Below are 27,357 nucleotides of genomic sequence, written 5' to 3' on the forward strand. Positions count from 1 at the left end.
TACTAATGTGAAGTCTCACCCACAGTCTTTTTTAATCGTGTGCCGTAAACGGCAAAATACCACAACAGTATTGAAAAGAAAATGCATTTAAGTTAAGTTTAAAATTCAAGTTAAAAATTGTGTTCCACTATTTGTCCCACTGGACGCATTTATCAAAATGGAGGTCCGGAGGACTTTGGATCAACCTGTTGAAGTCACAACTGGAATAAGCAGATCTCTGTTGCGGCTGTGACTAAGCCGAGAATGAGAAGCTTCCCTCTGCTGTACCTTCCCATCAGAAGTTGTCCACATAATTGTGGGAGCAGGAAACCCTGTGGCACTGCAGGTCAGATTAACAGTTGTCTCATAAGTCTCCACTTCTTGGACATCTGGCCCCAAAATCTGTGGCGAACCTGCAGAATGAGTAGCAAGAAATACAACCTTATGCAATAACTATGCAGTCACAAACTTTGGACATGGTCTCATTTAAAGAAAATACAACTCACCCTTAACATTGACTTGAAGTGTGCTGCTGGTTTTCATCCCCTCCATCTCAGGAACGGTCACAACGCACTTATACATCCCTGCTGTTTCTAACGTTGCGCTCTTCACACTCAAAGTGTTGCCTTTTGACACCAACTTTTCATTCTAGACAAAGGTGAACAAAAAAAGCTTGTTTGACTCAACACGTTTAAATGAGCATCTAAGTACTGGGTGAAATAGGTGTTAGAGGCCTCTAGTCAACCTAACTGCTGGTACGACTCTGCCACAGTGTGAAATGATTGTTTTCTAGGTGCATCTTACTTGTTACTGTTAGACAAGCAGTTGTATTGTATATATGTATGTATCTATGTAACCTTAAACCAGGTTGTGGATGTCTGGAGAGAAGACAGGGCATTGCAGCTGGCCTTCAGCTCCTCTCCTTCCATCACCGCAATGCTGTCTTTAGGCGTTATAACAGCAGATTCAAGGTCTGCACACACAGACAGAGAAACAAGGCATACAAGTCAAACAGAGAACCTACTGGTAAAATGTATTTGATGAAAAACTCATCCAGAGTAAAACACTTACAGTTAACCGACACCTTAGTACTCCCTGAGATCTCATCAAAGTTATCCGTTTCCTCAAAGGTGCACTCATAAACTCCACCGTCTAAACGCTTCACATTAGTCCGCACCATTGTCTTGTTCTCCACAGAGTATTCACTCTGCAAAGTTCAAGATTAACTTTAATGTCCTCAAAGTGCTCAGGAAAACATCGAATTGCAACCATTTCCACATAAATGAGGAGTAGGAAGTGCTGATTTTCTTACATTTTGGTGCTTAATTGTGGTGATTGAGGATGGATAGTTGCCATTGTTATCGCAGCGAAGCTCAAGTGTGTCCCCTTCCTTGATTTTGCCCTTTGGTGACTCCACCCAAATATTTACTTCAGTGGGGAGATCTAAAACACAGAGAGATGAATTCAAGATTAAACTGCAAACCTGAACTATCCTTAAAAATAGGAAACTGAGGCCTGTCAAATCATCCATCCATCCATCTTCATCCGCTTTATCCGAGGCCGGGTCGCGGGGGCAGCAGCCTAAGCAAAGAGGCCCAGACCTCCCTCTCCCCAGCCACCTCCTCCAGCTTATCCGGGGGAATGCCAAGGCGTTCCCAGGCCAGCTGAGAGATATAATCTCTCCAGCGTGTCCTGGGTCTGCCCCGGGGCCTCCTCCCGGTGGGACATGCCTGGAACACCTCACCCAGGAGGCGCCCAGGGGGCATCCTTGTCAGATGCCCGAACCACCTCAGCTGGCTCCTTTCGATGTGGAGCAGCAGCTGCTCTACTCTGAGCCCCTCCCGGATGGCCGAACTTCTCACCCTATCTCTAAGGGAGAGGCCAGCCACCCTTCGGAGGAAGCTCATTTCTGCCGCTTGTATCCGCGATCTCGTTCTTTCGGTCACTACCCACAGCTCGTGGCCATAGGTGAGGGTAGGGACGTAGATCGACCGGTAAATTCAAAATTTACCGGCCTGTCAAATCAAATTAAGGAAAATGTTATTAGTATAATATCCTATAATACTTGAACAATAGTGTTATTTTAACTTAGTGAACTTCATGAGAAACTATAGCATCCATTTCCACTTCAAAATATCAAAACAGATCCATTAAGAAACTTCTTGTAGTTTGTTTCTAGTTTTTCTAGTTTGGTGTGCAAGAACATTGCATGAACTGGAAACCAAATGCAAGCCAGTTTGGTTTCAATTGGTGAAACTCACAGTATACAGTGATGTTAATGTGCTGACTCTCGGTCATCTTGGTCGCTCCAGGGACAAAGTAGATGACTTCGCAGTAGAACACTGCATCTTTGTGCTCCTTCTTAACTTTCATTGTCAGCTCACTCTGGACTGAGAAAAGACCACTCGATTCAATAGTGGTGCTGGAGGTTACAACCACCTCTGAAAGAAATAAAAATACTGTAAACATAAAAGAACAGGACAGACACAAACTGAAACAGCTAAGGCATTCCAGTTTTAAATATCAATCTGCCTTACCAGGTGGAGTATTGCGAAGCGGCATGTTGTTTCTGTACCAAGTAATATTTGGCTTTGGGTATCCGTTTTTGACCCTGCAAGACCCAATCTAGTGGGAGAGGGGGTAGGTAAGGAAATTCAAATGATAAAATTGCATCCTCGCATTTTGTAATTTTAGTCTTTGATGTTTGTGATCGCCAAAACCTTTTCACCTTGGATGGAGCTTCTTCATTTACTGATATCCCTGTTTCCACTGCCTCAATTGTAGGAAAGGTTGGTGATTCTGCACAAGACGTAAGAAAGGATAAGAACTAGAAAAGGAAGCATTTAGAAAGAAACAATCATAGATTCTGATAGCTAAAAATTTCAGAAATATTGTAACACTATAGGTATGTTAATACAGTGAGTTCCATAATTTGTTGGACAAAGACACAATCTCTGCCTCCGGACACAGTGGACTTTAAATCGAAAAATCCAAATGCGATTTGAAAGCAGTTTTTAATTTAAGAGGTTTTGCAAAGTAATTGGACCTAAATTGGACAAAAAAAAAGGTAATTGGCCAGGAAAACTGGTAAGCAGTTTCATGAACAGGTGAGGTCTGTTCCATCTTCTTTTGTTTTTCTTCCAAAGCAAATGAAGCAGATACAATATCTGAAGTTGATCCGTTAACTTGTAGCAGCAGCAGTAAGAAATATATGGAAAATATGGAGCAGCATACATTAAGAGAGGATACTGATGACTTGCTTAATGAAAACAACCGTTTCAGTGCGAGAGAGCAGACAGCATAGAAAATGCAATAAAAGCTTTCAGAGTCTTACTAAACACTTGGAGCTGGGTTCGTCCCTCTGCTTCCTCAGGTGTGAGAGTTTTGATGACACAGATAAACTCCAAGTTGTCCCTCACTCCCACATCTCTGATAGCCAGCACAGCAGCGGTTCCATTGACGTTCAAGCTGATCCGATGCGTGAACAGTGTGTTTTGTTCTGCAGCCTCATGCATTGGTTCCTTGTTGTAGATTCTCTGTCTCTCCTTATTAGGTAGCACCTAAAGGTCAGAGTTTACAGAATCAAACATCAATCAAACAGAGAAACGTGACACCCATCACACATCTGTGTGTTTCTGTGCACGTTAAGCTTCACCAAACTCACATAGAACCACTGTATGGTGGTGCCGCCCAGGCCCTCGTCAGTTGTAAACATGCAGGTGATCTGAGCCGTCTCTCCAGCCATTACCTCCACTTTGTCCTCCATGGTCACCTCCACTATGGCCCATGCTGAAAAAAATACAATAAATTACCCACCAACATATATATATTTTTAAAAGAACTGACCAGATTATTAAGCAATTCGGTGCTGCACGTACAACTATTATCTACTTAGCTTTAAACTGATCTCTTTTCAAAGTTCTCATTTAAAAGAGGACCGTTACACTCTGACTCACTGACATGACTTCCATTGCATTATTTTCACAGCTCTGTAGCTGTTGTGTAGCCAGCTGCTGTATGACAGTTAGTGGCACAGTCAGCCTTTATGCAAATATAGTTTAAAATGATATGACTGATTCAGCAAACCAGTATAATGCTGCAACAGGGAACCATCAAGCTTCATACCAGGACACACTTTATTCTTTCTGTCTAGCCAGTTAATATGAGTCCTTCCTTTAGTATCCAGCCTACCCCTCTCCCTGCTGTACGCCTAGCCTCCCAGTACTCCCACTACTCCCATGTACTTTCTTCACTACTTCCTGCCTACTTTAAATTTTCTCTACTAACATTCACTCTACCACCAAGTCTCCTTGTCCTCTTTCCTCTCTCCAAGGATACACCAAACAACTTCTTGGCAGAAAAGCATGTGTTAAATGGTAAAATGGTAAATGGCCTGCATTTGTATAGCGCTTTTCTAGTCCCTAAGGACCCCAAAGCGCTTCACACTACATTCAGTCATTCACCCATTCATACACTGGTGATGGCAAGCTACATTGTAGCCACAGCTGCCCTGGGGCGCACTGACAGAGGCGAGGCTGCCGGACACTGGTGCCACCGGGCCCTCTGACCACCACCAGTAGGCAAACATGGGGTTAGTATCTTGCCCAAGGATATTTGGCATGCAGCCAGGAGGCAGCCTGGGATCGAACCACCAACCTTCTGATTAGTGGCTGACCTGCTCTGTCACCTGAGCTACAACCACCCCAGTGTTGGAGAAATTGTTTTTAAATCACATCAAACTTTTTTTCTGGCCCTGAATTTCTTGCATCCATACCAAGATATATGAAATTCGGCAATAACATCCTTATATCAACAAGAACAATGAACGCTTAACCACTAATGGAAATGGACAAGATGGAGATACAACAAACCCCAAACAGGCAAAGAATCAAAAATAAATAACAGGGAAGAAAGTTGTTGCGAGTCAAAAGAAAGAGGGAGATGCTATGACAGGAATGAGAAGCCCACCCATGTCCACATTAATGTGCTGCATTCCAACATGTCACCCTCTCACAGGAAGAAAGGCCCAATTTACAGGCAACATAGTAGCCCCACTGTTCCTTTATGATCTGCCTCTGAAGACCGAGTGGTTTTTCCCCCTTCCAGGATCTCCTGATGTGAGGCATCCTTTAAATCTAAAGGAGGGACCCCCAATTACACTTTACATCCCAGTGTCTCAGCGGATGCTTGAGATGCCAATGAGAGATATAGCCTGGAGGTCATGAGGCTGCCAGGTTTGATTTAATCTTTCCTGAGTGTCTGTGTATTGTGAGCGATGGCAGGAAACATCTTAGTTTATGTCAATCGAAGCTTAAGAGAATGTAAATATGATTCCTAAGTGTCCTGCAATAAGCAGTTTGAGCTTCAGGAACCACTGACAGTTTTTAACCAGATTCATGGTGAGTACATATTTAAAAAGACTAAAATTACATGTGAGTTAAAAATGATACTGTGTGTTATTTATAACAGTTTATCAATCTAGCTATGAGTGCATAGCTTAGCATGTAGCACTGGTAACTTCTGATCAAACACAAACATGGAAAAGTCCACTGGCACAAAGCTGATTTTACAAATGAAGATAAAAAGATACTAAAATAAACATATGAATACAGGATGAAAGCAACAAAACAGCCACACACAAAGCAGCAATGTAAGTTTGTGTGTGTGTGTGTGTGTGTGTGTGTGTGTGTGTGTGTGTGTGTGTGTGTGTGTGTGTGTGTGTGTGTGTGTGTGTGTGAGGAAAACTATGGTCTGAGATCAAAGAATAAAAAAAAGAAAGAAGAAAATCTGCATAATAAATTGATATAATTACCTAATTATTATATTTCTGGATATATACTAAGAAAAATGAAACTGTTTTAAAACCATTTGCATTAAGGGATACAGTTTCTTGTAATAATCTATTTTTATAACTGATGCTCATGGCGGAAAGACTTCAGCCGCTTTAGTCTCTGCACACCAGTTACTGAGTGTCACGGTCCTGGGTCAGGTCGACCCAGTATTTTGAGTTTCTTATGTTTTGGTTTATTTTGCATTATGGATTAGTTATTCTCTGGTGATACTGTTTTGATTACAATTATATTCTGATTCTTTAGTTATCTGATGATGATGTTGATGATGATTATTTCTGGTTTAGGTTTTGTTATCTTGCCCTTATGTTTGGTTTAGGTTGCCTGTGCTTAGTCTTCTCTGCCCGTATGTCCCTCTGTTTGTCCATGACGTCATTATGCCTGTTTACGAGTCTGTCTCTGTCTGGCGTGTGCTTCCTGTTTTATTTTGTAGGTCTGTGCCCTTTGTCAGTGCGTTCAGCTTTGTGCTCTCCCTGTCTCGTCAGTGTAATCAACGTCAGCCGTGTCTCCCAGCTGTTTCCTCTTTGCTCCGTTCACCTCTTGTATTTAGTGTCTGTGTCTTCCCCTACTCGGTGTCGCATCGTTAACGTCTGTTCACCCTCGCTTCCTCTGTGTGCTCCGTTTGCCAGCCAGCCTTCCTGCCTACTTATTCCGTTCTTCCAGTTTAGTTAGTATTTTTCTGTTCTGCTTCTTACCAGCAATAAAGCTGTGTGTTTTGAATTACTTCCGCCTCAGTGAGTCCTGCATTTTGGGTCCTCTCTTCCTGCCTGCCCACACTCAGACATGACACTGAGGTATCAAACAGGATTGGTGAAGCTATTTTCGGGCGCACTGATTGGTCATTAAACAGTGATTTCATTCAAGTTGGTCTCTAATCTCAAACACAACCTTCTATGGAGCCAGTTAAGTCTGCAGAATAAGTTACCATGGTGATGTATCACCTTTGTAATAGTGAAGACACAGAGTTAAACCTGAAGTTACCCGGATAAGCCCACATCCTGCTTCTTAGGTGGACTTATTCTTGTTCCTGTAACCTGGACACAGTTCAGCTGTCATCACACAGCTGTCTACTGTTACTTCCATTTATACATAAAAAACAGAGCTTTAAGGCTTTGCTATTTATTGTTAAAGTCACAGTTAAGTCGATGACTGATGAAGCTATGGATTTTATTGGCAGTTGTGATAAATTAGAGACAAATGACACTTCCTTTCCGCTCTGTCATCGCTTCACCCTGCTAGCATTACAAAAATCTATGTGCTGTGATCCAAATGATCAAAGAAGACGATGTAAGCGTCGACACTAAAAGGATATTAAAGGTTTTAGCTTTTAGCTTGATACATTACCGGAAATTTCAGTGCGTTTTTTTCCCCCAAACATTTTAAGTAAAATATTGGTGGACACGTGTGGCTGTGCACTCTTTGTATTAATGACAAATCTGAGCATAACTTGCTGAGGCACTCTTAAGCAATTAGAGCTACTACTGCAGCACGTACACCTACGATGAGTGTGGAGCGCAGCACAGGGAAAACTTGGTAAAGCAGTTTTTGTTCCTTCCAAAAGAAAAACTCCAAATATGTATTTTTAGAAAGGACATTATCCTGCGTCCAACATCAAAAGACACTCCATCCAGGAAAAAGTGTCAGATGTGTGGTCTGGCAGTTAAAGTGAATTATCACAACACCAGGACTGTCCACTGATGAGCTCATCACCCACACACATCCCTGCTCCACACCTGTTGTTTCATCTAATCATCATTTCATTGGATAACGCACGTTTACAGTAACAGCTGCCCCCGAGCTAAACCCCTCACTACTGCAACAACAACAAACATACTTCCTTCTCTTCCTCACCTCCTGTCTCTCAACCCCCGCCCCTTTTCTCCCGCTCTGCTGCGTGTTACTGTTTACTAATGGAGCTGGACGGATGCTTTCCTGTTAAAGAAATCCAATTAGTTTCTCCAACATAGACATTTCCTGGCCATTAGCGACGGAAGGACAACGCTGACTCACTCGCAGCACCCCATCCCCGACCTGAGGACTCACCTACAGTAACAACTGGGATTGAGATTGCTGCTGTGCAGTTGAAGCTTTATGTTTTGAAAACTCTTCCCCCATCACGTCTGACAGCTGGAGTGTTTGCTCATGGGAATCTCAATCACATCTCATTAGTAACTTGACCAGTATTCATCTCCACAGTGCATCCATCAGAGAAGCTCCCCGCAATGCATTGGATCGATGCTCTCCTCATGATGAGAGAACGGATATTAGTTGTTGTGCAGCGGATATCAGACTTAAATAAACGTGACAGAGAAAAAGCTGTGCAGCAGAAAGCTGGACCTCTCCACGGTTTCCACTTTGCAAATGATATTCTTTCCACTAACAAGTGTTGAGACAATGATTTCACATACTGATGTTGGTATTATTATATCTAAAATAAATCGATTTCCTTACCAATGTGTTTTCATGTTTTTCACAAATCTTGATGTAGGAAAAGGTCAGAAACTTTACCTGCCTTGTTTCATTCAAGTATCCACTCCGTTTTCCATCATGCAATAGGACCGTCAGTCAACTCTCGATATATTACGTGTTTATTCACTCTTATGTATCAGACCAAGCCATTGAGGAGGCCTCTAAAAATCATTATGCAGCATGACAGCAATCCCAGAAATAAAGGGACATCCTCAGCAGCAACAAGAACAGGGAGTCCTGCAAAAGCTGACAGAGAGCTGTTCAACTGCTCATTAAAAAAATCTAATCAGCTAATCACATGGAAGTAACTCAATGCATTTAGGCAAGATGGTCAAGATGACCTGCTGAAGTTGGCTGAACGTGGCGTGGTTGTTGGTGCCAGATCGGCTGGTCTTAGTGTTTCTCAAACTGCTGATCTATTGGTAGTTCATGAAACACAACTATCTTTGGGCTTTAGTCTGAAAAAGGGTTTCAGACTTTTTTGGGTGAAAATGTCATTTTGATATCAGAAAACAGGAGAATAGCCAGATAGGAAGGCAGTAACAGTAACTAAAAAAAACAACAACACTTTTTACAACCAAGGTATGCAGAAGAGCACCTCTTAAGGTGCAACATGCTGAACCTTGAAGCCACAGCAGCAGAAGACCATATAATGTGCCCCTCCTCTCAGCTAAGAACATGAAACTGACCTCAACAAAACTGGCCAGCAGAAGATTCGAAAAATGTTGCCTGGTCTGAAAAGTCTCAATTTTTGGATGTTAGGGTCATAATTTGGCATAAAAGACAAGTATGGATCCATCCTTCCTCATATCAACGGTTCAGGCTGCCAGCAGTGATGTAATGGTGTGAAGGATATTTTCTTGGCAAACTTTGGGCCCCTTTGTACAAAGTGACCATCTTTTAAGTGCCACAGCCTATGATCACAGTGTTTCCATCTTCTGATGGCTGCTTGCAGTATAATATTCCTATATAACCATGTCACAAAGCTCAAACCATCTCAAACTGTTTTTCTGAACATGACAATGAGTTCACTGTACTCAAATGGCCTCCACAGACACCAATTCTCAATCCAACAGAGCATTTTTGGGATGTAACGGAAAATTTGGCATCATGGATGTGAAGCAACTGTGTGACGCTATCATATCAATATGGACCAGAATCACTGAGGGATGTTTCCAGCTCTTTGTTGAATCTATGGGGTCTCTGCATCCATCCGGGGTGGCTGTAGCTCATCAGGTAGAGCAGGTTATTGGTTGCTCCAGTCTGCATGCCAAAGTATCCTTGGGCAAGATACTAGAAACATGTTGCTCTGCAGTGCATCCATTGGAGTGGGAATGTTAGATAGAAAGCACTTAAGCAGGTGTGAATGTGGCATGTTGCATAAGGTTCTTTGAGTGCTCGGGTAGAGTAGGAAAGTGCTGCACAAGAACCATGTTTCTCTGTCTTTCTCAGCAATCTTTCATCTCACCTGATCTACTCCAATCTCAGCATGTATAATAATGGGGGATTGGAGCAGTTTAAAGTCGAGTGTGAAGCCGCTGAACAGGAGGAACCCAAAGATGAGATCACTGCTCATCCAGATAATTTCACTAGATCAAAATCAAAACTTAAAAAAGAAAAAAAAACCTGAATGACTGAAATCTACTTTTGAAAATGCCATCATATCAGTGATTGCACTAGTTGTCACAGAAAATGAAAAGTAATTTGTTTTTGGAGTGAAAAAATTTGGACTTCAAATTCAACAATAAATCAAAGCTCAAAGCTTTTTCTTCTTTGTAGGAGGAGGAAAACTGAATTCTGGATCTTACACATCTGCATATGAGAGCTCCATATGTGTGTCAGCACTGATAATCAAGCCTCAAAGAGCTCTCAGTTTGCTGTCTCAGTTTAGCTGTCCCTGCAAAGCACAGTCCATCCCAAAAGAGGGTGCACTGTATTCAAACACAAAATTAGACCCACTTAAAGATAAGAGGCTCACACGGCAGAGGCGCGCAGGATAAGAGACAATAAGCTCAAGAGGAAGTCATGTCAAAGACTCGCAGGAGTCTTTGATTTCATTGTTAACAAAACAATTGGTTGCTATCTGTTACTGTTTGATTAAAAATGCTTCCTGCTGAGCTCTTAGCATCTGTGGATGCTCACCCACACCTACAAAATCTCATTTCTTTCATGCCTCTGACTATGATAACAAGTGCAGGCAATTTTGAATACATACAAAAGTCTAGTTGCTGCTAATCAGCAAGCAAAGTGAAGCCAGGGTGCATTCATTTTAACACTGCAGGCCTCCATCTGACAGGTACAGAGCACAGAAGAAATGGTCCATGTGGTCGTTCAAAGCCTGGAATCTGTTTTACGTTTAGCACCGCGATGGATTCATTGACAGGCCTGAGTCTGCCGCCTGTTTCCTCTGGCAACGAGCCCAGACCGCAGATGATCGCCAAAGGAGAGGGCAGGACGCACAACTTCAGCACATTCACTAGCGTTTTACTTAACGGTCCTGTGCTCTTTTTAAAATGGTGGTCTAGGTGAGGAACAGCGCCCCACAAGGATGGCTTGAAAATCCATCGTTCACTCATTTTTCATCCAAGCTGACACCGAGCCAAAGACAACAAATACCTCACCACACCTACAGACAATTTAAAAAATCAACAGTTACCCAAAAGGAGAAAACTGAAGCACACTCATGCAATCCCACAGACAGTGCACCATCACGGTGCCCCACAGGAAACCCTCCACCCCCGTTTCTCATTTTCTTAGTTAACGTCTCTTTTTATTTTCCTCTGTACATAACACAGATACAGATGATTATCATTAAAAGTGCACAATTAACTTTAGCTAAACCAACAGCTCTGTGAAAAAAATAAAACATTTCTGCATTACATCCTTATGATCTGTTTCAGGGAGATTTCATCTTACACCGCACAGGAGGGAAATTCTACTTCTTTGTTTTCCAGTTAGATTTTTGACAGGAAATAAAGTGCAGGACCGTGACTCCAACAAACACCCCCCACCCCACCCGTGTGAATACGTTTAGCCAACATAATCTATCGGGCTTTCCTTCCTTAACCTGTGTTGTCAGTGCCTAAGCAAATATTGTAGGGAAACTAAAGCCTGGCATGTTCATTTTCAAAACCCTCCAACTTGACAGATTCATTTATTACCAATATTTCCTGACTGTCTTCATAAAAACTGTGTTTTCTCTGTTTTAAATAAGAGCAAGAGCAAGATTTCAGGTGAAACGGGGGCGCTATCTGTCAAAATATCCCAAATATGGAGGAACAGGCTGATGTTAAGTCTGCTCCCAGAAGGGGCCAGAAGCAGTTTCTCAGATTTGACAGAAAGAAAAAGATCAGATCAAAGCAAGCAGCGGCCGAGGAGACGATTACTAAGGTCGATGGAAAACAGACATAGGAAACCTGGCGTGGTTTTTTTGTCTGTCTGTGAGATGTGCGCTCACAGACGCACACACACGTCACTAAGCTGTAACTACTGACCTGAACTTAAGCCTCGGCTCATGAAATAAGCACATCGTTATGTTACTGCAAACATCTGAGAACAGCTAGCACATGACACACTTCATTCTCTGCTACGTCTCATTCGCTGCTCCCCAAACGCTTAATTCAGTGAATTTGCTTGTATAATCAGCTTCCTCTGTCCCAGGGTTACATTTTAAGGTGCTGTATTAATATTTACATAGCAAGGATTCCCTCAATTCATGTTTATGCCCAAAAGAAAAGTCTGAGAATCCGCTGGATCAAAACATGAATGGACGACCATCGAATGTTATACTCCAGAGAAGAAGAAGTAACATGGAGGCAGCAGAGCTTATCTCTCTGTACTGCGAGCTGGTCAGTCCTATTTTTAATGGCCATAATCTGTGCGCTATCCTGTCTGGTGACAGCACTGCTGAGAGGCATAAAGGCAGCATAAACAGGACAGCACACGAGAGCTTAATTATCTTAAAAATAACAAGGACCGTATTGAATCTAATTATAATTAATATGCTAAATTTACTGCCCTGGACTCTGTCGTGAAGAACAGGATGCATGCCTCCCGTGTATGTAAACCAAATAATTTCCCATATGCGTGCTGGTGGAATGAGGCGACAGCTCGGTGACATGTTTCCAGCCCTCCTACATCTAAGAATAACAATGGCCTATCAAGCTTGTTTGCTTATATGATACAGCAGATCATATACCTCACTGACACCAGAAATAGGCTGAGAGAGTGAGAGGGAGCATGAGGAGGACGGTGCCTCAGCCAGGCTGCTTTTTGTACAGATGTAAATAAGTCTGAGAAAAGTGAATAGACCATAGATGAGATAGATCAGATAGAGAGGAGGGAAGAAAGAGGGAAAGAGAGGAATCAAGGTGGCTGTACAGGTTGTATTTAGGTCTCTGAGAGTTGCTGTGGCCTCTGACATTTATCACGCCGTAATCCCTCAGCGGCACACTTGCTGTATCTAACACGGAGGAAATGCAATCAGGCTAAAGATAAAGGAGAGAGCCATTCAAAGTGCCAGAACTTTTATTTGCTCCTGACAAGCTTCGGGGTGCAGTTTCCCAGTCGGGTCATGAAACGGCTTCAAAACCACTCAGCAGCCAGGCATTTGTAATGACAGCTATTCAAAGCAGCTGCATTATCACAGAGAGGCAGCTATGGCTTTGCAAATGTTGGAACTGTAGTCTCTGTAAATTTTTCATCAGCCTACTTAATGTTTTTACCTTCCAAACAAGCTGTCTCCCCTTCATGCTGCAGTCGGGCTTTTAATCATTTTTTTTCCCCACACAGTACAAAAGAACAAAAGATCGTCAGGTGAAGATATCGCACATAAAGAGAAAAAACCTCAGACGATACCGTGAATTAAAGTTAAATCACTAAACATTAAATCTTTGCATATTTAACAACGTATTAAGATCTCAATATGGTTTATAAAATACATTTACAAGTCAAACAGACTGTATAAAGTGCAGCTAAAGCTAAAAAGTAATAGTTGTTGAAGCAATAGGAGTTCACTCACTCCTGATGAACGGTGTGTTTTTGAGGTGACCTGAGGGTGAACATAAAATACTGCAAAGTATTTAATTAAGCTACCGCATTGTTTTTTTACTTCCTTATTTATTTCTAAGTGCTGACATTATTTGGTTTTGGCAGTCATGGGGTACAGTCTAAATCTGATCTTTTTTGATCCCTCGTGGTTGACTAACACGTTTGTCCTATAGCAGCTACCGTAGCTGGGATTATGCCATTGAATCCTGAGGGATATGAAAACAGAATCTGCAATCTAATGACATGTAGCGGAGAAAATTTCACACAATTGCAGCTTTAAATGAGAAGATCATAATCTGCATTTTTGGTTCATCTTGACATCAAGAAAAGATTTTCTGCTAACTAAAAATACTAACTCCCCACAAATGTTTTTTTTTAATCTTTGTATAAATTAGTTTAGCTTGTAATTATTTTTATTATTATTAAACATTGATAAAGTAACTGTTGAAGTGGAAAAGTAAATTGCCGGATGTAGTTGGCATGTTGGCTAGCTAAAAGGTCACAGCTGGGCTAATATAAACACAAGAGGAACGCTGGAGAGGCCCAAAAAGGAACACTGATTATCTTTTTATTTATCAAATAAACAAAGAAATGAAGACGTTTTAGCTCAGTGGCTGAGCATGTACCCGCATGCCGCAAAACCAAATGTAGCAGCCTGGGTTTGATTCTGACCCGAGGCCACGTGCTCTCTTTCTCCTCGCTTTCATGTCTCCTCTTCACTAAAAACATCGATTAAAGGCAAGAAAAGCCCCCAAAAACGATTTGGGAAAGAAGATGGAGGATGGATGGATTACACTGATTACATTGAATGGATCAGTAGACTTTAGTTATATTTCTACTAATAAGAAATGAATGTTGCGTTAGCGTGACCTTGTACCTTTGTCTAAGATCAAGGAGGCAACAAAATAATTTCTGATGTTGCCTTTAGTTGCAATGGCAGATATGACTAAAAATAAAAGCTAAAAATAAAATTGCTTCCTCGAGTTTCCTTAATTGTTTATGGATACCATCCCCTTCCTCTGCATCTTTCTCTTTCCCTCTTCGAACATAGCTTGCTATAATCTACGCAACTAAAGTATCTCGCGTGCAGCTGGAGATTAAACTGCACCTGCTCATGTCACAGGACTCACGGTTGAATTAGTGAAGCTAAATAATATCTTCTTATCTTGTTAGAAAGAGTTTTAAAATGGATCAAAGTTCTTATCTATTTACACTATTAGCACTATTTCATTTCAAGATTATGTTACGTAAAAAATAAAGTATTGATGCGTCTATAACTGAGATTCTTCTGTTTTTTTCGGCTAATAACAGAGCTCAGTGAACAGGAATACATCCACATTTATTCTTTATCTCTAAATAAATAAATGCCATTGACTTTCTCTGTAGACATATTCGACAGACTGACAAATCCACTGTAGAACAACTGAGTTTGGTCAACTCGTCTCAGTGAAATGGTGCAAAAGAATGTAACTCTTGCAAACACACAGTGAAGTCCTTGTCACATGAAGCATTTTAATGCACATATGCCACGCAAGACCAAGACCCCCCCCCCCCCCACACACACACACACACACACACACACATCTCTGGCACAGCAGGCACATTTCTCCATAATGCCATGAGTAATCCACTCAAATAAAAGAAAGATTGACTTTTCTCCAGCATGGATTAATAAATATACATGATGTGTCACCACTGGATTTTGTTACGCATTTCTCATATCTTGCAAACAATTGTGCATGCTGTATTCGTGCAGATAATCTTTCATATTTTTATTATCCACAGTTCACGAAGCCAATTGTAAAGGATCTCTCCATTAACGCGTCAATACCAGAAGCCTCTTAGACCTGGGTGATTGTTCTGGTTTCCCTTCATGAATATGCATGCTCCTTTTTACCCTGTTGGCTTGCATTAGCTGTTACAAATTAGTGAGGCTTTAGGTAATTAATCAGGACTCCCATGCAGAGGAGACACTGATGCAACTTTTGGCCAGGCGGATGGCTCCATGTTGGCTGCACACAGCAGCTCTCATGAGTACCTGCCGACAGCAGCAAACAGAAGCAGCATCTAAAAACTGGACTCAGTGTGAACATATCAAGAGCGATTCAACCAGATGACGCTCATCAGTATCAAACTAAGCACACATTTCAGATCATTAGTGCTGAATAGCCAGCTAATCACGCGGGATGAACGCACGTAGAAGGAACTTGCTAGATCTGAAACACAGCTGGAAGATTTATTTGCACAGGTGCAAACAAGCGTCTTTTCTCTTGCATTTGAAGTCATTAGAGTGAAAATTATCCAGGAAGATAACAGCTTGTGTGTGTTAGAAGAAAATGAGTACCAGTCTGATTTCTTTCTTCTCCTTTTTTTTTTAAATTGAGTTAAAAATATCCAAGTTGTTATAAATGTTTTGGTGTAATGACGACGGCAGAATGGTTTTATAAGCTGCCTTTGTTTCTGGAACTTGGAAAAAACATCTGGGCGTATTATTTTATGCATGAGATAATATTCAATCAATCAATTAACCAAAATCAACCATTAACAGATGAGTTGAATCAGCTGATGGCAAGTTATCTGGTTAGGTGTTGATTTTGCTGTTTAAGAAAATGTTGAGCGCTGATTCAATCTTTAGGGCACCGTGAGTGATTTTGACCAACACTAACACTACGCAGGAGGTCGGAGTGTACAAACAAGTGCAATAAACACCTAGAACATAACATCACCTGGGATACTGGGACTGTTATGAAGGACCGCACCAATAAAGTTATATAAAGCTTATAAAGACAGTAAATTAATCACATCATACATGTTCTTACACTTATTGCCAGGCAGCAGCCTAAGCAGACAAGCCCAGACCTCCATCTCCCCAGCCACCTCCTCCAGCTTGTCCGGGGGAACACCAAGGCGTTCTCAGGCCAGCCGAGAGATATGAAAAATTAAATGAATTAATATTGATTAAAGTAATATTGAGCAGAATTGATGCTCTATCCACTGAAACAGGATGCTGTGCCTGGACACCACATATTTAGCAATAAGCTGAAATCAATTCTGCTCAGTATTACTTTGATCTCTTTATAAGATTACTGGTGCGGCACTCCACAACAGTCCCAGTGTCTCATGTGGCCCATTGGGAAAATTAAATGCCCACCTCTGATCTAAAGGACAGTTTCACAGTATTGCTTTCATTTACAGCCGTGCGCCTGGAAAATAGAAAAAGACAGAGAGAGGAAGTAAGAATTAACTTATTGTACTTTTAAAATATTTATGCATTTAAAATGCATTAATTAGACCTTAGCAATTTACAGCATGCAGACTGTAAACTATGATAGTTCAATTTATCTTTAATTCTATATAAAAATGTGTCTTCTTTTGGTCCAGAGAAACGGCACCTGTGATTTTTTTATTGCATCTTTATGAGATTATTTTTGGTGGGGGGTTCTGCTTTTACTAGACAGATGCTCTTCTGATAAAAAAAAAAAAAAAAAAGAAGATGTGGAGAAGGAGACTGGGCGTTTTTATGTTTTTGAACAAAGTCAGAGGCACACTAGGTGCAGACTTAGCTCACCAGGATGCCACCTTCTGATGTTGCACAGACTTTTAATCAAAGAAAGAACTGAAAGTATTATAGATGATAGAGGAAGCCATATTGCACTGCATTGCGAGTAGGAACAGAGCACTCCTCTGTCTGGGGCCCGCGCGGGATCAGGTGATGTTTAAATTGTTGAGTCCAATGACAAAGAGATGGACGGTGGCAGCTGTAGCAACCAAATTGCACGTTCTCACAATGCTTCAGAGAAAACAAGGTCAACTTGTCACGCTGACCTGCCAGACACTTTCTCCAGCACACACAGATCCCCGGGGTGTTCTGGAGCCAAATGCCAGCCAGATCCACTCAACATGCCATCAGAATTAACGTTTTCCAAAAAGGCAGAGGAGACGGAGTACACAAAGAATGTAAATACAGTGGAGAGAATCAGAGCAGACCACACATCAGGGGAGATAGCGAGGGACTAGGCTGACTATATTACATTTCAGCGGACCACCTGTTACAGTGATCAGGCGAAGCTAGACCTGGCTCGGGTCTCAGACTGTGTCTTTCAGAGAGGGCTCTGCTGACTCACAACTGTTACAACAGAACACTAATAAACCTTTGAATGGCTCTGTTATAAGGTCACCTCTGACAGCACTTGAAGTGTTTTAAACGGAGCTGTGGAAATTAAAAAAGACAGAGAGCTCTTTCTTCCCTCAACAATTAGCTGAAAAGTTGATGTTAAGTTAAGGAGGAGGAGGAGGAGGAGGAGAAGGAGAAGAAGAAGAAAGAAGAAGACTTGTGTGAAAATGCATTTTAATATCCCAAATATCACCACCCTGTTATTGTGAAGGCAGCACAGGTAGCTTCACTCTTCCTCACAAAACTAAAATGACACATAGCACAGCATTCATGGAGGATTCTACCATTACTTTATCCATGTTTTCTGTCATGTCACCTGCATATACCTGGAATAACGCCACCTTAAATCTACCAACCAGGCCTCTGCCAATGGTGAGGTAAGCATAAAGACCGTCTGGCTATGACCGGTGGGTTTGTTCAGTGAGTCAACGTTTTCTTTTCCTACTCGAATCACCAGCGTTTACTTTGTCATTCGTCCCATTTTGCTATCGTGATTTCTCCTAGTAACATAATCCTGACAATCCAGAAGCTCCACAGACACTTTCATAAGCCCACACGAGTCACATTGAAAAACTTTACTCCCATTTTTTGATTTTTTAATAAACGCCAAGGAAAATCAGGGCATTTAAATTAGTGTAAGAGTGCTGGAAATTTCTGAGCAGTCCCAGAACATAAACAGATCTGTGGACAGGCCTTCAGCAGCAGGTTTCAAAGACCTGAGGCCAGCCCCTCTTTGATACGCAGCTCTTTGGTCTTCCCTCCGCAGCTACGCTCCAAAGAGAGTTCACTCCCTTCCCCGGCCTTTGATAATTACTTTTTCAACAAGATGTACTTCCCCGTGTTCAGAGTTTCCTTATTATTCTATTCTGCTATGCCCACACACTCAGAAACTCACAGACTTTTAAAAATGTGTCCACTCTGTGACTTTTGACTTCATGTAGGATGAGGTCATTTTCCCATGTCTAATTCCACTACTCTCATAATATTAAAAAAAAAAGAAAGAAAACACTGTGTAATTACTCTCACAATCTGACACACTGATGCTCACTTGCGTTACTGTCTATGAGTGTAGTGGAATAAATCTCACAGGGCCATTTCCTTATATCTGCTCCCATAATGGTACAAACGCCCCCTTCATCCTCTTTCCCACGTCCCAAGACTGCAAAAACGGTCTCCGTAATCAGATGCTCTGCGAGCAACCAGCAATAAAATAACACACGTAGTTTGGAAGTATGGGAAAGGCCAACAGGGACAATATTTTTGTGCTACGCTGATCGTAACGATACAGAAACCGAGAGGAGGGAAGGGCAGGGGGGGCAGAGAGCGGTCTCATGACATGGCTTCAGAAGTATGAGATGTGTGCTGTGTGCTGCTGGCATATTGTGGCTAAAGATAGATCCCTGATACACAAACTTCAAGCTTGCAATCCACTGACTCTGAGGTGGACAGAAATAACGATTCATTTTGTTTTTACATCCTTTGTGTGCAGATGTCGTCTTTTTAAGTGTTCATTAAAGCAGATAAAACGACATTCTTAAAGTGCGAGTATCACAAAGACTAATTCTTTAGCAGCTGCCATTCCTAGAGCCTGAAAACTGACAGGAGTGTATTTTTCTCACTGCACTTAACGCTTAATTCATACTTCTGTGGTCCACACGTGCAATGTAGTCTCCATAAGTGGGGAGTGTCGTTGCCACCCCTCGTTTCTATATATATTGCAACAAAGTTTAAAACAGGTTTAGAGTTTTACTGAAAGTAGTAAAACTTTTATCTTTTAACTTTTTAGGATCCCCAGAAAACCTGGAGAAGGGTTGCTCAAGGCTGCTTTAAAAATGGCTCTTTGGAAGCTAAAATATAAAGAAATGAGGGGTGGCTCAAGACTTTTCCAAGACTTTTTGAGGGCTTGTATTTCACATGAACATCAAGTAAAGCATTTAATAATAAAAGCATTCCTGTGTTTGATTTTTGTCATTTGTAACATGCAAGAGCTAAAAGTCTCATGGACTGGGAAACCTTTATGTGCTCTGTTACTCCATCTTCAGTAATTCATCAATCTGAGGTATCCAGACATTTCACTGGGTGGTACATCGTAACAGAGGTAAAGATATCATTACGAGCCTTTAAAGGGCTGCAGTGGATTTTTGGTTAATGCTGTTATTCACACTAACGTCATCTCAGGATCTCACAAAAACAACGCCAGCGTTGATGCTCACACATCTCTTGCTCACATGCTTTGGTCGCCAAAAGCTTTGCCTACTTATCACAGGACAAATAAAAAAAAGTCAGTTTTAAATGCCCCACATGCTGCGGTGTTTGTGCTGAATTATGAAGCAAGCCATGCGGCGAAAACAATGATCTCTTTTGAGAGCATCAGCTGTTTCTACTTCGAACGCAGACTGAAATGAAATGAATGAATCATATCAGCCACTTTCAGTGTCTTGAATGTGCAGCGTGACCCAGATACACGCAAATATTTCAGTTTCATCTGAAAAGAAGGAACTTTGTTTGGAAAAATAAATTAGCTAGAACATTAAAACTAATGAAGTTTTAAAACATACCCTAATAGAAGAGGGGGAAACACAAACAGTGGAACCGTTAACCAGCAGTTATCTGCCATAACTAAATACTGTGAAGCCGCAGCAAACACACCAGTCTGCTCTGAGGAGTCAGCGGCACGGCGTCAGGGCTGAGGGCTCGTAGGTTGCATTAGGTTAAAAGGATCCTAATGTGCATTAGATCAGCACAAAAACAACATCCATTATTAAGCAGGGTGTTGAACTAACAGAGAGCAGGCCGAGATCCCCAACAAGCCTCCCATCTCCACTTGCGCCAGCACAGCTCCCGGCGGACACATTAGGTCCAAGGATCAACACGCGTGTGAGCAGCTTCTACATGCTATCATGTTCGTGCTGTAAACAACACAACAAAGCATGGAAAATGAGATGATTTAAGTGTTATTGCAGACTGACACCAGGTGCACAGTGGTACACAGAAAGTAAAGGCTAATTTAACCCATGCAAATTAAATCACAAACCAACATGTTATATGTCAGGGCGCGCTCGGTTAGTTCTTATTGTTCCACACAGCATTTCTGGCTTTGGTTGTGGTCTCTGAATGTGAGACATCTTGGACAGTGTTTTTATTCCTCCGTGCAGATTGTCCCAGAGATTTGAGCTCTTCAAACCTTAAGTTTAAGCTGCTCTTATTCTCTTTCATCCACCAGATATTCACCAAATAAATTCCAAGTTGAAGGCCACACTAGTCTGTCCACCACAGGCCAATCATCCTGTCTCACCTGTCTCACGCTCCACACACACACTCCTTTGGTAACAGCACCCAATGAGAGCTACATGAGAAAAAAAATCAAGATTTAAAAAAGAATTGTAGTTTTTCCCTTTTCAATAGCCCAACATATGACCCACACACCGACAACACTTAGCACAGAGACACAGAGAGACTGTGTGTGTGTTTGACCTCAGAGCTGCAACAAGAGACGGCGGAGCACTAAATCAGCTTCGGGGTGGAAGAGAGACAGTTTCCCCAGCAGTGCATCAGCCTTTGACGGAGACGATTCCACATTCCTCTGCAGCCACTGCTACTACTCCCTCACCTTTATTCTCACCAATTACATAACAATTCCTCCAATATATGATTGAAATTGATGCTGTTTGAAGCCTCCATCTCTGCTGTGGTTTCAAACTGAACTTTAGATCTCAAATTTAAAACACATGCACACTTTTTTCCACCCCTCTCTCCTGGGTGTCATGAACTGCTTTCAAGAACACGTTAGACTGTGCATTATGCCAGATTACATCAGTCGCACAGAGTTTTCCAACAGCTTTGCAGGTGTGCCCGCAGTGGAGTCTGCAAACCACAGTTCACTCTTGAACAATGGAAAATCAAAGGCCGTCCTCATAGACTCACCTTGTTTCCATCTCAAACTCCTCTGACAGCATTTCTGCAGGTACCGGTTTTACTATTCTCCTGCTTTAATGTCTCATTGATGTTTTTCAGGGTCACATATTCGCAGCCTGATAGCCTGCAGCTGTGTGGATACTCTTAGTAAAAGTTCTTTTCTTTGATAAGATTTTTGAGATATAAATGTGGTACTATACTCTGTAAAGAGAGAATTCTTGAGTTTTTTATTTCGTGGTAGTTATTGAGATCGTGTCTCAAAAATGTCCCTTAAACCTTTAGTGTCTCTCTTGTTCAGCATAGGTCTGGAAGTCTGCCTTCCACAAGGAGTGTAAGCCACAGAAGGTCAGCGCTGCAAAGGCTGGCTGTTTGCAGAGTGCTGTATCAACGCAAATTAACCAAAATTTGACTGGAAGGGAAATTTTTAGCAGAACATAGTGCACAAGCACCTACGGGAATTTTTGCAGATTTTTAATTAAAGTCCATTGGAGAACTTTAAAAGAAATGACATATAAAATTTGCATTTCATTAGGAAATTAAGGTCCTAGAGTCTGGAGGAAGAGTATAGAAGTGCAGAATCGAAGGTGTTTCTGCAGTCAGTGAGGATTTGCCATGTCCTCCTGATGGTGTTGGTGGCTGGTGGGTCCGTAGTGCTCTATCAAGTCCAAAATCATGTTTCCATCTGTGGACGAACCAATTTTCCTTTCCAGCAGCACTTAGCACCTGCCCACATTGCCAATGTGGCCAGGTTTGCTGATCTCGTTATTAGCGTGTTTGATTGGCTAAACAGCCCACCTGACCTATCAAGACAAAGATGAGAAACACCCATCTCAAAAATTAGAGGCAGGCCAAAGGAAGCCAATGATGCAGTGATTTGTCATAAAGAAGCCACAACAAAGTATGGACTGTGTGAGTGAACACACTTGGACATCTCTGTACTGTAAATCCTTTTTGAGTGACCTTAGGAAATATTCCAATAATTGGAGATTCTGGATTTCTGGTCTGCATTAAGTATAAATGATAATCGTTCAAATTAAAGTAACGAAAATAGTATTAGTATTTCTCTTTACACATGTACACAAAAACTCTTTATGACCCATAAAGAGACATTTAATAGCAAAGACTCCTCTGCACCAAACATTGTTCCCACCATCACATTAAACTGGCATTCACCCATGTGATTATTCATGCTTGTGCTTGAATTAGTGACTGTGCAGTTTCTCGAACTCTGCAGAGAGCCATGCTGTATTTTTATATAAAGTACAGCTCATATAATTTGGCTCATAAAGTCTCACCATAATTTTTATCCCGAGGCCAAAGCATCAGCTCAACTCATCCTCCTCTAAGAAAGCAGATCCAGGGACAGGAGCATGCATACGTTCAACCTACATGCATGCAATATGATTTTTGTCCAGCTGTTTCCAGGATGTAGCCCAGACATATTCTCGGGTTTTGGGTTACCCACAGCAGAAACGGGGGGTGCATACACAAATGCAAGAATGTCAAAGTAGAGAAGAGATTGTGCACTCATTACAACAGGATGATTCATGGTTGTCACATTAGTAGAAAGGTTTTTGCGGCGTACCATGATATAAAAATCATTTCCTTACAAAATGAGCAAAGTGTGAGTTTTGCAATGTCACCAGCGTTATGAAGAAATTCTGGAGAGAAATTCTTTCACAATATGGTCACCGGATCACACATCCCACATTCTCTCTGACGTTGTGAAAGTGTTCGTTTCAACATTTAGGTGAAGTTTCTGCAATGCTCGAGAATGTTAATCATTACTTAAGGCCCGAAGATCACTTAAAACCATCAGTTTGCCATCAGAGTCGGTGTGACTGACAAAAATCATTCAAACATACCAGAATTTTAGTCTGGAAGTAATAAGCTGTCAGTAGAAATTGATCTATTTATTCTTAAATAGTCTCAAAAAAGTTTTTGACATTAGTAATTTCATAACCCAGATCTTTAGATTGTCACAAAAAGTCTGAATTTACAAAAGTAAGAGAGGTTTTGCAGGATTGGTCAATACTGAGAGCTCACATATGCAATTTGTACAAGCTGGCCACTTTATTCAGAACTGCAGGTGATTTCAGCAAAGGTGCTGAAAACATTTTGGTCCGTGATGACATGATAGCGTCACACAGCTGCTGCAGATTTGTTGGCTGTGAATCTCCCGTTTCACCACATCCCAGAGGTCTGTTTGACTACAGTGAATTCACTCTCATGTTCAAGAAACCGGTTTGAGATGATCTGAACTTTGCGACATGGTGTGTTATCCTGCTGGAAGCATCTTATCAGCTCGAAGCGATCTGACCTCTGACATCAGCAGGGCATTTTCACCCAGAGAAGTGCCTCTCACTGGATATTTCCCTTTTTCAGACCATTCTCTGTAAACCCTAGAGATGGTTGAGTGGGGAAATCCCACACAACCATTACTAGATCAGACGTACTCAGACCAGCCCGTCTGGCACCAACCATGACACATCTAAATTAGCCAAAATCACTTAAATCACTTTTCTTCCCCATTCTCATGCTCGCTTTGAACTTCAGCAGATTGTCTCTACAATGTCAATATCCCCAAATGCACTCAGTTGCTGCCACGTGATCGGCTGATTAGATGTTTGTGTTAAAAAACAGCTGAGCTACTCTACCTGAGAAAGAGTGTATATAGAAAAAGCACAGTGAAAAATATAAATGGATATATGTTTATGTGCCCTGGTGTTTTTGGGGGGTATTTAGGATATGTCAAATTAAAACAGGGTTCTGTGAATGTATTTCTATAACAAATAAATTCATTGGCAAAATGCTCCTAATGTGTTTACTGATAATGCTGCTTCCATGCTTCTGACGTACAGACACTATTAATAAGCCTTCTCTGTGAGCTTATAATTAATGAAGAGTGATAGAACAACTAATACAACAATTAAGACCTTTTCTCTTCTCCACGTCTATTCTCAGACAAACAGCTGATACTTCCAGTTAACATCCAGAGGCTATGGCAAATCGCAATTATTATTGGATGCATTTGTGCATCAAAGTCAGCCAAAGAGACATACCAACAATCCACATGGCATACTCGCAGGGAAGGAAAGCACAGTGTTTCCAGGATTAACTGTTGACTTTGAATGTACTGTTTGCACTGCTGGTTGAGACAGTCTAAATAAGAAGTTGAACAGTATTCAATGAAATCTGAAAACAAATCTCAATTTAACTGCTGCACACTGGTTTCTTGCCCCACCTTTCAATAACTACAGAAGCTTCAGTGATCTAAAAGCGTTGATGTTTTTGGCTAAGAGATTTCACGATAAAAAGATTTATCACTAAAAATCCCCACACAACATTTTGGGTTTATTTCAAGCTTTGATTTGCTATGAAATAATTCCACAGGGATTGTAATCGTGTCTGAGATTACAATCGTGTCTCTGCTCTGTGGAACAAGGATAAAAAAAAACAAGAAACAAGAAAAACCCCACTCTGCCATTTCATAATTATGTAAAGAGTTCGAAGCTTCAAAAACAGAAAGAAAGAGGAACAGTAGTTAATAAATGACTTATTAACGTATAGTTGGCATGCTATATAAAAGTACCTCAATATAAACTGCTCTCTAGTGCTCAAGTGTAACAAGTGTAACAGGTCAGATTAATTCCCAACAGAGTTGAATGCGAATAAAAAAACAAAAAAAACTGAAGCTCAAAGATGTAAGACGACCCTTCATCCCGAGGCTTTTCAAGTGCTGCCACCCAATCCCTCGTACTGCAATAAAAAAGGTCAGAGGTCACTTAAAGAAATGAAAGAGATCAATCATATCAGAGGAGTTTACAGTTCCCATGCTTCCCAAGAGTCACACAAACTTACAAAGTTTTTATGTTTAGGCTACAAATATTGGTTTCTTGAAAAGTGTGTTCTGTTTTGTCTTGGTTTCTGGCTGTCTCACAGCTCAAACACCTTCCAGCGCTGACTTATTCATACCGTTTTCACATGAAGTCACAAAAATATGAGCAATTCTACCAAAGCCTAAAATGATTTTTTTCCAGAAAAACATTTGTTTTATTACAAATGTATTAATCTGTTGTGACTGCTGCAAGCATGTGTGAATAAAACAGGCCTATTTTACAAAGTAAGATATCGTTTCTGTGAAAAAAAAAGAATGCAGTTTATGAAGGAAACGCAGCTTCTTGTTTATTTCCTGTGGTAAACGAGTGTTACGTGTCACAGCTTATCAAGTTAAATTATCCACATTTTTTCCACCCACTTTTTGCCCACATGTCATATTTTTGCACGTATAATATAGCGAATACATCAGTTAACCATCTTTTATGCATGTTGAAAGAATTGGAAACTACCGGGTTACTTTTTAATACCAATACGGTCAGTAGAGGTATCAGCACAAACCCTTTAAGGACAAACAGCTAATCTTTTCTCACCGCTTAATGAAAAGTGGTTTGCTCACTTCAGGATGTCTTCAGTCTGCCCCAGGGACAGTTTTATGTTTATAACACTAAAGTAATTAAGGCCTGAGCTAGATAGAGGTAGTGAACAAGAACTGCAAAGCTTAAAAACAGCATGGGTGTGAGTTTAGACAGCCAGGCTGCACAGTGACTCAGTGTTACCCGTGTGAAATAGTAACCCTGCTTTAACAAAAATAAGACACGATGACAACAGGTCATTAAGTGGTAGCAGTGAGCTAACCTGAGAAGGCACGCAGGCTCTGTGTATGTGTGTTTATATGTGTCTCCAAGTCAGGAGTGTGTTGTTAGGACCAGGTGTGTGCAGCTGTCCGTCTGATCTGGACTTCAAAGCCCATAAGAGCAGCAGTAGGTGGTTATAGTTGGAGGAGAGCTGACTCCTCAAACGCTGTTCTAACTGAGGTGATCTTTAAACTGCCTGATATGAATGGATTTGCCCCACAGCCAAATATAGAGCTATACATCAGGGTACATCATCACTATCCCATGAAATGCTTCATTGCACATCTGCAGATGAGGCCAATGCTGAGTTATGAGGCCTTCTGCGTGGCATAGCTGAAGGTGTGTTTCTTATAAACCCAAGATGTGATAAAAATAAAACATAAAAAGTTGCAAGAATCTTTGAAAATGTGCACGTTTGAGCTTTCTAACATTAATCCACCAGTAGAAGTTGTGAAATCACTTTAATTACAGACTTATTTTCCAAAAGGGAAAAAAAAAGCATTCTTGTTTGAGGGAAAATGTTGACAGAAAGTTGTATTGTATCCTGTTCTGATACGCCGAGCCTGAACAAAGCCGAATATCTGCTTCCTTCCCTTCGCTACTGTCAGGGTTCCTGGGTCGGTGACCCAGTATTTTCAGTTCACGTTCACTGTTTATCTTCTGCCTGTTCCACTTCCTGTTTTATTGTGTTAGCCTTGGTCCATGTGCATTATGTTCCGTCCTCTTCCCGTTTATCATTAGTTCATTATGTTCAGCTGTGTACTCACCAGGTTCTAATCTCTCATCACTCAGCCTGTGTATTTATGTCCCTCAGTTCAACCAGTCCAATGTCGTGTCATTGATGTTATTGTGATGTTGTTCTCGCCGCTGTTAGGTTGTCCTCTGTTCAGTTCCGTCAGGTCAGCCGGTCAGTTGTCAGTCAGTCTTTCATTCATCCACTCAGTCAGCCGGCCAGCCGTTTCCTACTTCTGTTCTGTTTGTTCACTCCGTTGACAATAAAACACCAAGCTTCACCTACCTGTGAGTCCAGCGTTTGGGTCCTCCTTCTTTCGTCCACGACCTCATCCTGACAGCTTCTCACAGTAAGCACAAGTTAAACCGCTCGCTCTGGAAACAAAAACTGTTGATATTAAGATATCATTCAACAAGGCTGGATTGCAGAACGTTTCTTTGCTGGAGCTACATTATACAAACAATCATTTGCTGCTACTCAGGAGCACACACAAAA

The 27,357-nt window shown here is 41.3% G+C and overlaps 1 protein-coding gene across 8 annotated transcripts in view; it reads right to left on the minus strand.

Moving 5' to 3' along the window:
• Window positions 1-27,357, minus strand: part of mcamb (melanoma cell adhesion molecule b) — a 49,767-nt gene that overhangs the window by 11,329 nt on the left and 11,081 nt on the right. For 7 of the 8 annotated variants that reach the window (XM_026191344.1, XM_026191347.1, XM_026191349.1 and 4 more), the window contains exons 2-11: window positions 3,644-3,768; window positions 3,314-3,539; window positions 2,708-2,778; window positions 2,517-2,604; window positions 2,241-2,420; window positions 1,292-1,422; window positions 1,051-1,186; window positions 837-952; window positions 486-627; window positions 268-392 (exon numbers count right to left, since the gene is read on the minus strand). In XM_026191344.1, coding sequence (XP_026047129.1) covers window positions 268-392; window positions 486-627; window positions 837-952; window positions 1,051-1,186; window positions 1,292-1,422; window positions 2,241-2,420; window positions 2,517-2,604; window positions 2,708-2,778; window positions 3,314-3,539; window positions 3,644-3,768 — 1,340 coding nt within the window. Of the gene's footprint in view, window positions 1-267; window positions 393-485; window positions 628-836; window positions 953-1,050; window positions 1,187-1,291; window positions 1,423-2,240; window positions 2,421-2,516; window positions 2,605-2,707; window positions 2,779-3,313; window positions 3,540-3,643; window positions 3,769-27,147; window positions 27,237-27,357 lie in introns of those variants that run through there. The other variant, XM_026191348.1, reaches the window with a different exon arrangement.

Source organism: Astatotilapia calliptera, chromosome 14 (genome assembly GCF_900246225.1).
Source record: "Astatotilapia calliptera chromosome 14, fAstCal1.2, whole genome shotgun sequence".
Classification (NCBI taxonomy): Eukaryota; Metazoa; Chordata; class Actinopteri; order Cichliformes; family Cichlidae; genus Astatotilapia; species Astatotilapia calliptera.